The 10,220-nt window shown below is 32.4% G+C and overlaps 1 protein-coding gene across 1 annotated transcript; it reads left to right on the plus strand.

The window, feature by feature from the left end:
• The first annotated feature begins 7,030 nt into the window (after positions 1-7,030).
• LOC145558337 (putative glucuronoxylan glucuronosyltransferase F8H) lies at positions 7,031-10,220 on the plus strand. Its single transcript, XM_081619552.1, has 3 exons — positions 7,031-8,020; positions 8,179-8,429; positions 9,245-10,220. The coding sequence occupies exons 1-3, from the start codon at positions 7,337-7,339 to the stop codon at positions 9,702-9,704; spliced, it is 1,395 nt and encodes a 464-aa protein (XP_081475678.1). The 5' UTR covers positions 7,031-7,336; the 3' UTR covers positions 9,705-10,220.

A 10,220-nucleotide genomic window follows, 5' to 3' on the forward strand; every position in this document is an offset into this window, starting at 1 on the left:
CAATTCAGATTCATAGCCATCCCTACGTAGTAGGTGACAATATATAGACCCATCTCATTTCGTACCAATTTTTATTCATGCGAAAATAAAGGGATGCCAATAGTGTTGTCTCATGAATGCTTCAGCATCAGTTCATCACATGTATAATGTATTCGACTCTAAATGACAGTCATGTTTCACATTTATCACAAGTTATAATCTAGCATTTGAGCATAAGAGTATATAAATAATTTTATAACGGTTTAACAGCAATTTGAAATAAATTAAAGAGATCCTACATATTTTTTTGGAATGAAATAGGGACTAGTGATTTTATTGAATAAAAGTTATTTAAAATAAACAAGTTACAAACTTACAATCATCTTATAATCATCGATCCGATCTAGTAAATTCTCAATTCACGTACATCATATTAAACGCCCCTAACTTAATGGTTGGAAGATCTTTCAAATATGCAACCATGTGATATATTACTGATACAGTGTTAAGCATGTTCTTAGATTTCAATCATCAGTTTAAATTTTTGGTTAAGATGATCCTCTAACATAGTATTAGAGCTAACGTGACACAGAGATCATGGATTCGAATCTCATCCACATCTTCTTTCAAATTGGAATATTAAACGCTGGGTATGAAGAGGTCAATATCCACACTTCAAGCCTAAAGGACCTTTTTATGAGTGGGCGTGATAGAGTATAAAACATATTCGTGGGCTTCAACCATTAGCTTAAACTTTTTGTTGAGTTGGTCCTTTAATAATTACATATAGACACTCGGTTTCACAAATCTGCCAGACAAATCTTTAATCTGTATATTCTTGCAAATTGATTTATGAAACTAAAAATTCCACCATAACTAGCTCGAGGAAACCGACTAAATCATACATGTAGGGAGTGACAATAATATTCCTACATTAATACTTGTATATATTCTCTTTTAAATCTATCAAGAGTATGTGCGTAGTACATGATGAGATTCCATATACTACATGTCCTATTTAATCACAATCTATGCTCTTTTACGAAGAAAAATGTTATATGTGTGTTCTTTTACTTTCAACAGTTGAACTACAAATAACCAAAATTAAAAATTAAAAATTAAAAAAAAAAAAAAAAAATGATTTGTGTTAAATTAACATGCAGGCATAATGGAACATGATGTTGTGATAAAATTAACATGTATGGAACATGGAAATTAAATAGAGGTGTTCTCATTTATTTTTGAGCAACAACCGTGTTTATTTATTTTTCTAGATACGATCTTACAAAGTTTTAGTTTTTTTTTTTTTTTTTTGACAAGACGATCTTACAAAGTTGATTTGATCATAATATAAATTTTTTTTACGCGTATATTAAAGGAATATGAAAGCATATTAAAAAAAAAAGGCATTTAAAAAAAACTTGTACATCAAAAACACGATGAAAGCAAATTATAAAACTACTTCAGCCATCTACACCTTTTGCAATTGTTATATATTTCCAAACTTTTAAGTCTCACTGTGAACATTTCATTTTCATAGGAGTTGGTAAGGCCATACTTAAGACTTAATATATCTACTCTTTTTCCTTTTTATGATAATCAAGACTTAATATATCTACTAAGTATATACTTTCTCCGTTCTTTTTTACTTGACTTACTTTGACTTTTACACTATTCATCACTCTTCCTTTGACCGTGTTTTGTGAATAATATTTAAATAAAAACATATTCATGTAAGGTATTTTTAAATTCGTCTCAACAAATACTATCATAATATATAACTTTTATAATTTTTACTTATCGAGAATTAAAGTTATTGATCGTTAAAGTTTCGCACTGGCAAGTGTGATAAAAGAAACAAGTCAAGTAAAAAAGAACAGAGGAAGTATAAGTATATATTTTTTGACAAATATATTAGTATATTTATGTTTTCATATAACTTTTTTAGAGGTACATCAACCATTTATTTTTATTACGTTGGAAAAATTATACTCCTAAAACAATATCTGAGTCTTCATAATTAACTTTTTGTTTTTTTTTATTTTGAATGGTCTTAGATAATTCTTCGAGGAATTGGTAAAATAATAAAGAAATATCTTTAGTTATCACTTGTTTATACTTGTATGTCATAAAAATCGACAATTAAATTTTTGAAAAATTCTTGTTCTACATACTACATTAATCAAGGCTTATCACTTTATTTGTCTAATCAAAATGATTATGATAACCCAATGTATATATGATGTACAAAAAAAAATATATAAATTTCACACGTGTGGCACTCTAAATTTGAAAGAATTTTGAAAATTAAAATAACAAGACGTACAAGTAACGCAGCCATGCAAAAGATAATGGAGTTTTTATCTTTTATAATAGTTGATGATTTTGATACTTTTGCCACCTAATGTTAATTAATTAATAAGGAAAACAAAGCATGATATATGTTGCTAATGCAAACAAGCAAAAGGTTAGTGATGTAAAAGTGAAATGACATTTTTGATTAATTAGTTCGATTTATATTAGCCACTAATTAAACCAAGTCATTCGCCGACCAAGCACAGTGTGGTGATAATATGATATCATCTTTTTTTTTTTTTTTTTTGATGGGGATAATATAATATCATCAGACTTCACTAATTTGTTTATAAATAATATATTTGATCAATTTGACTTTATTTATAAAAAAATTATTATCGAATAATATAATCTCTTTATTTGTGAAGATTTTACAAAGTACTTTCGAAAGATACTTCGAGTAATATTACATAGTGTAAGTGCAAGTCGTGGTTACTCGAAGTATCTTGGGTTAAGGCTTGGAGGCTAGGTTACGAGTTTTAATTTACATATGTGTGAAAATAACTCATCACTTATCGCATAATTAGTAGGAAGCTAATGTGACTTGTGAGCTAAGGTTACTTTCTTAATTAATTTTATGATAGCCTCTTACTTGACTTGTTTGTTAATCATATACATTCTCGGTGATCATCCTGTCGTAGTTTGTTACATAAGCCCAATTAACTATTGAGTAGTGTTCTATTCATTTGATTTTCACTTATCTAAATTTGTCTGAATTTATTTGAAACTAGCTAGCTGATATACACTTATGAATTATAATTAAAATTGTTTAATTGTAATTTGAACTTATGTAACACTTATCAAAGAGTTTCTCCTAATTTTCAGTGAGAGGTTAAGATATCATGTGTGTGGACAATTAGTGTGATTCACTTGGCTGAAAAACTTCATTCTTATGTATTGTCAGTTTGACACTTATTACAACATTGCCAATATGGTGATTAATGAAGTTGAGTTGTATACATGCATGCAACAAACTTACAAAGTGATCGGGTTATTTTCTAACGAAGTGAACAACTATGTGATATGATGAGCAATCAAATATTCAAATTTGTCTCTAATAATGTTAAGTAGTGCACTGCTAATAATATGCATGGAAGGATTGTGGCATGGTTGCATGGAAGGTAAATTTTCAACTACGCTAAGTAGAATTAAAATTATCAATCTCATAACTTATTGTGAGGTGCAGTCTCGTCTCCATCACCGCCCTCCTACGCCCCTTTCAACTAAAATCTTGTAACTTAAATGTCGTTTTTTAACGTTATTATTATCAGTGTAAGAATTAAGGGTCAGTCAAATTAATTTCAGTTCGGTTCAATTCAGTTCAGTTCAGTTTAGCTCCAATAATCAGTTCAGCTCATAATTTTCTTCTCTTATAAAATATTTATTTCAGCTCTACTTAGTTCAGTTCAGCTCAGTTCACTTCAGCTTCAATCAGTTCAGTTCAGTTCAGTTTAATAAATATAGACAGACCCTAAATTAGCTAGATAGAAAGAAAGATTTTATGTATTAGTGTATTGTCGTCCACTACAAGAAAATAACTTTTTCTTAGCGATTATTTTAACCTTTAGTATCGGTTGTAATTGCAACAAAAAGCTTTCCCAACGAATGGTCATTCGATACAATATCCCCCGTTGCCTTAGCCTTTAGTGGTGATTTTCAATATCGCTGGGGTTGGCCTCAATAATCGATACTAAAAACTACATCCAATCGTGGCGATTATTGTAGCGATTACAATCGCTATAAATGTTTAACTCATTTTCTTCAAAAAAAAAACATGCGTATGAATCTTTTCGAACATGCAACCTCAAACTCTTATATTAAATGTTTCACCAATAAGCTATGACATATTTTATGTATTCTTTGTCAAACAATATTTATGTATCTAGTGTTGAAAAGGCTTTTCGTATCGTTTTTTTATGATTTAGTGGCGATTATAAATGCTACGATTTCTCAAAATTATATAAATGTGTAAAAATAGAGTTGATATGTATTATTATGTTTTCCGTATCGATTTTATAAGGAAAACCATGGCGACTGTAAAAATGATACGACATCCTTAATTATTTCACAAACATACTTGCATATTGTAGCGAATGTACAATCGCTACGAAATAATCGCTACGAAAAGAGATTTTTCTTGTAGTGGTCCTATGTTTTTGGTATCTAAATAATGCTATATCATATGATCATTTGTAATCTTTGTGGGATCCTTACTTATCAACCTTCCTAAAGGTAGGGGATTTTTTAATTTTTCTAATGATTCTATCAATGGATGAGGATAATGGATTGCTTGAAATTGATTTGCTTGGAAAATAGTGTTATTATCACGTCTCTTTGTATCAAGAATCTTAGAGTTGATTAAGCCTTAAATTTCTGATTACTAAATTTTAGCTCATCTGATGTCAATTTTTTTGTGTATATGTTTATAAGTACAAATTTTGAACCACATATATTCTTCATATGTCATAATTCCACATGCAAAATTGTCGCTAAATAACAAATAAATTTAACAGGCATTGCCGGGTATAGAAACAAGAGGAACTTAGGGAATAGGAGCAGAGAAATAAGAAGGAAAAAAATAGCAGGGAATTGGATGGGAATGAGAAGATCTAGGATTACTATAAAATCTTTTTAATGCAACCAAATTAATTGGTGTTTAGGACTATAAGATCTAAATAGAATGCTTCTTCTTTTGGGCAATCATGTATTCACATATCATCATTCTCACTTATCAAACGCTGCCACGATAATATAATACAGAGTACTACTTTAATCGTCGTAAAAAAAGTTTGATTGTTCCTTCCTTTCATAAGTAATTACGTTACTTATTATCTATACATTATGGGTAAAGTTATAATTTCTCCAAATTTGTAATTCGAAAATTTTGAACTTTATGTGAGCAATAAGAGAGCAAGGTAGACAGAGAGAAGGATAGTTAATGAGTAGACCTCTGTGAATCATATGAGAAGATGTAAAGTTAGTTGATGAGGACCGCCTCATGTGAATACAACTTAAAATGGAGTAATTAGTACCATTACAATGACCAACAACATTGCTTTTAACTTGTGAAATGTATCAAAAAAATTCTACTGGTATATCTTACATCTATGAAAGTCATCTCATTGGCTCATTGTGAAACATTATAACACTTTATCATGATTTTTTTTTAAATTGCAATAAAGAGTTATTAAGTAGCGTGCATAAGTTTTGTTGAATTCATTTCACTATAACTAGAAATATTGATGGCTTAAGATCGACAAGTCTAGAAAAGAATCGTAAAAAAGTCAATAGAACAATTCTGAAAGATAATAGCATCAAATGTATGACACGAGTAGTATATTATTGACCTTTAGCTTTAATCCCCTATTGTATTTGCATTTAGAGCACCTCTTCTTTTATAATCCTCACATTCACATGACCAGCAAAAGAGGCAACAAAGGCCCCATTGTACTTGCATTATATTAGCTGTTTTGGTTATGAATTCTGACAATGTAAACTTATCATCTAATTAATTATATAAACTTAACCATATTTACAAGTTACAGCCAAATTTATTCTTATGTACTTTTAATTAATGGCCGACTTGCCCACAGACAAAGCCGCCAAAGAAGGTCCAGTACATGACCAAATCACGGACAAATTCAAAACTTGCTAAAGGTCATTTTAGTCAATTTAACTACAACATTATGTCATTATTAAAAACACTAATATGCTTTGCACAATTTCCAAGAACCACTTCCGAAGCTCTCTACTAAACTAACCAACTTCTTCCACACCCTTTTCTTCCAAAGTCCAATATTTTTCTACTCAACAAAAGATCTCCACTTAATTAAATAAACCAATCAAAATTATATCCTCACCTTTTAATACTCCGTATACTTTAATCTAACCTCATCAACATCACTATTATTAATCTTTACATTACATTAGAACGGAGAAAAGATAATCATAGTTACTGTATGAGATGGTACCGGCACCGATATAATATAAAGAGTAATGGCCCGGAACTTCTCTCTTAGGTCTTGTTCTATATCGGTACAAAAACCATATCAACATATTTTCGTCAACTACGTGGAGAGCTGCTTCTGACCACGTGGATATTCACCGTCCACTTGTCATGCAAGCTATGTGGATCAACACTTGACACCAGTTTGGTTATCTTCTTATAAATACCCAAGCTTAACTATAATTCACTTATAAGGTACGATTTTATCTCTCTAAACATGTCTCTACAAATTATCTCTCACCTCCTTTTTTTACCCATCTTATTGACTTTATTATTGGAGCAATTATCCCCAGATAAACCCCCAGACTAGCTAATCTAAGTTGACTATGCAGATATCCAGTTGGACAATAAACCTTTACCGACCCCTGATAACAGTTATCAGAGCTCACCTAGAGCAATTACTCCCTTTGTCCCTGTACAATTTTTATCTTTAGGTTATCCTTAAAAGATTGTCTAATAATATAAAGGTTTATAAGAAACTATTAATTTTTTATTTTTTTTTTAAAGATTGTCTCATAACATAAATGTCCATAAGAGACTTGCAAATATTAGTCTCATAAATACTCTATTACTATAGGTCCTACTTATTTCTCTACTCCAAATTATTAATTTCTTGCAATCAAAAGTTGATCTGGAGTAAAGTAAAATATGGCTATGAGACAAATAATCGGGGGTGGAGGGAGTATTAATAACCTATCAACCCAATTCAATAATAAAATGTTCACCAATAATACCATCACCATTAATTGAAAGCATAACAGAAAATCAACCAAATCCAATACAATAGTAGTAAGCATCTCTCCCAACTACACTTGCAAAAAAAATTCATCATCTTTAAGCAAAAACGAACCCCCAACAAACTCTCTTTCTTTCGTTCTTTCTCTCTCTTAACTAAGCTAGTCTTTGTTCCTTCTTCTCTACTTGATCCCCAACACCAAACCAAGAAAATCCCATTTCACCCAACTCCTAAATAATCGCTTCCTAATTTAAGAAAAAATGGTGGATTTTAACATACCCATCAAAGGAAGAAAAGGTTTCTATGTTAGGATGAAATTTTCACACTCAAATCACAAACATGGTAGAAACAAAGAAATCATCAATAATCATAATTTCAAAAGAAACTCTATAATCTTTTACAGAGCAATTAAATGGTTTGTTTGGTTGTTTATTTCATTCTATTTGTTCATCTCTTTCCCTCCTTTACGAAACCATTATTCACCTTCTCCCTCGCTTTCGTCGTCATCACCATTGTCGTCCTCCTCGCTTGCTAAGCCTCGCGCTCTCGCCGAGACACAGGACACGGGTTCTTCCTTTGCGGATGCTGATGATGTCAAGATTTATGTTTACGAATTGCCAGCTAAATACAACCAATATTGGGTTCAAAACAACGAACGATGCACCAAACATTTGTTCGCATCTGAAGTTGCTATTCATAGAGCTTTATTAGAAAGTAATGTTCGAACATTTGACCCAAATCAAGCGGATTTCTTCTTTGTTCCTGTCTATGTTTCTTGTAATTTCAGCACAATTAATGGCTTCCCTGCTATTGGACACGCTCGCTCCCTCATTTCCTCCGCCGTTACTCACGTCTCCTCCGCCTTCCCCTTCTGGAACCGAAGCCGTGGAGCCGACCATATCTTCGTCGCTTCCCACGACTTCGGCGCCTGTTTTCATACCATGGTAAGCCCAAGATTGGTTTATATACTCGTATCGTCTCATTCCGGCTCATGCAAGATGCAGCCGACCTCGGTCTCATTTTTTTTATAAGTGGGTTCAAATTAATAAAAATAATAAATAAATAATCATCGTGTTATTTATTGGGTTTATTGTTGTTACAGGAAAATGTGGCAATTGAAGATGGTATAATGAAAGAATTAAGAGGTTCGATAATTTTACAAACTTTCGGGGTGAAATACAAACACCCGTGTCAAGCGGCGGAGAGTGTGGTGGTGCCACCGTACATACCGCCGGGAAGTGTACGTGCGACGGCCGAAAGGTGGCCGTTGGATAGTCGTCGTGATATTTTTGCATTTTTCAGGGGTAAAATGGAGGTCAATCCTAAGAATGTCAGCGGTCGCTTTTACAGCAAGTACATACTTTTTCTCTCTCTCTTTTAATTTTTTTTGGTCTTGAAATTCCCATTCTACCCTTGTGACTCTTTTATATGCTTGCCATTCAAGTGTTCGAACGAGAAGTTACTCCATTAAATTTAGTGGTTGATGTGTTATTAATTTTCACAACTAATTCTCATGACCTTGGTAATATTTGCCCTTTTGACAAGCTAAAAGTATGAAGACTACTAAATATATCCAATTTATTGACATTTAATTTCTTTCCTTTTCTTTGTTTTTCTTAAATTTCGAATTTTGATTAGATTCTTGTCATATACTTGCATTTGCATGTCGCAAAACATTTATGAACTTTGCTAAGCGTTATTATAATTTGAACTTAGAACAAAATTACGCTGTAGATTTTACTTATGACTACTTAGACTATACTTTATCGTTGTATCGATAATAATGTTCTATTCTTGTTTTTTCGTCTAGACGTATATTTTATATTTGAATTTGAATTGGTCAAAAATTTAATGTAATGGGTTATTAACTTATAATAGTAGTCCATGTTGTAGCTTTTAAGATACGATATATCTAAATCGATTTGCATTATGTAACAGTCTTTATCACATCGATAGAAGATTATGATTAATTTACACATTACCTTCTTTATTAAGGAATCTTGTTGTAAAATTACTTTAGGAAATAGGAATAATAATAATGGTATTATTATTGGAACAAGTGCTTTAAATCCTAACACCATGTTATTAGTGGCATAGTGACCCAAAAAAGTTCTTTACAATAATGACTCCACTTTAATATTGATGTTGTTTGTGTTATTCCTTTGTAGGGCTGTAAGGACCCACATTTGGCGGAATTTCAACAATAACCGGAGGTTTTACCTAAAGAGACATAGGTACGCCGGTTACCAGTCAGAAATCGCCCGGTCCGTGTTTTGTTTATGTCCCCTAGGGTGGGCTCCGTGGAGTCCACGCCTAGTCGAATCGGTTGCACTTGGGTGCGTACCCGTGATCATAGCGGATGGCATTAAGTTGCCATTCGAAGACGTCGTGCCTTGGGCCAACATATCCTTGACCGTGGCGGAGCGCGACGTCGCAAAGCTAGGTACAATCCTCGATCACGTGTCCCGGACCAACCTCACGGCCATCCAAAGAAACCTGTGGGACCCAAATGTGAGTAGGGCCCTCCTCTTCAACGATCGGATCGAAAAAGGAGATGCCACGTGGCAGGTACTTCGCACTCTTAGTACAAAGCTGGCCCACCATAGGACGAGGGTTTCTGACCAATAAGGACAGGACACGTGGGAGAAAGTCATTGGTGGGGTCAGGTTTGCCAGCTTGGAATTTCGAGATTTAATTTGGGTATTTGCATGAGAAATTTGATAATGGAAGCCAGTTGGAGTGTTTTTCTAGGGAGTTGTGACAAGCTGTGAACACTGTTTTTTACTACACCCCATTATTTTTTCTGACACAAGAAAGATAAGATTGGGTGACACAATATTATTTTGGTGACGTGGCGGATTCTGGTTGGATGTGGAAGACGGTTCATGTGATGAAAGAGAAAAAAAATTCAATTTTTAAGATTTTTAAGATTTTTTTGAAAAAATACAATTTTTTTTAAATTTTGGAGTTTATACTTTTTATACAGAGGAATTATTATTGTATAGATGTAATGTCAGAAACGAGCCTGTAAAAATTAGGGAATATACAATGTACAGTTGAATACTTGAATATTGATAAATTTTGAGAAGAGAGTGACATAATTAAAGATCTTTTTATGTCACATGACAAATTTGCCGTGTGATA

The sequence above is a fragment of the Chenopodium album genome, chromosome 9, assembly GCF_948465745.1.
Source record: "Chenopodium album chromosome 9, dcCheAlbu1.1, whole genome shotgun sequence".
Taxonomy (NCBI): Eukaryota; Viridiplantae; Streptophyta; class Magnoliopsida; order Caryophyllales; family Amaranthaceae; genus Chenopodium; species Chenopodium album.

What these genes read in the sequence shown, in the direction of transcription:
- LOC145558337 (XM_081619552.1), top strand. Translation starts at nt 7,337, where the DNA reads ATGGTGGATTTTAACATACCCATCAAAGGAAGAAAAGGTTTCTATGTT. An exon ending in GCGCCTGTTTTCATACCATG is followed by an intron (nt 8,021 to 8,178) that starts GTAAGCCCAAGA and finishes TTGTTGTTACAG; the next exon opens with GAAAATGTGGCAATTGAAGA. An exon ending in AGCGGTCGCTTTTACAGCAA is followed by an intron (nt 8,430 to 9,244) that starts GTACATACTTTT and finishes ATTCCTTTGTAG; the next exon opens with GGCTGTAAGGACCCACATTT.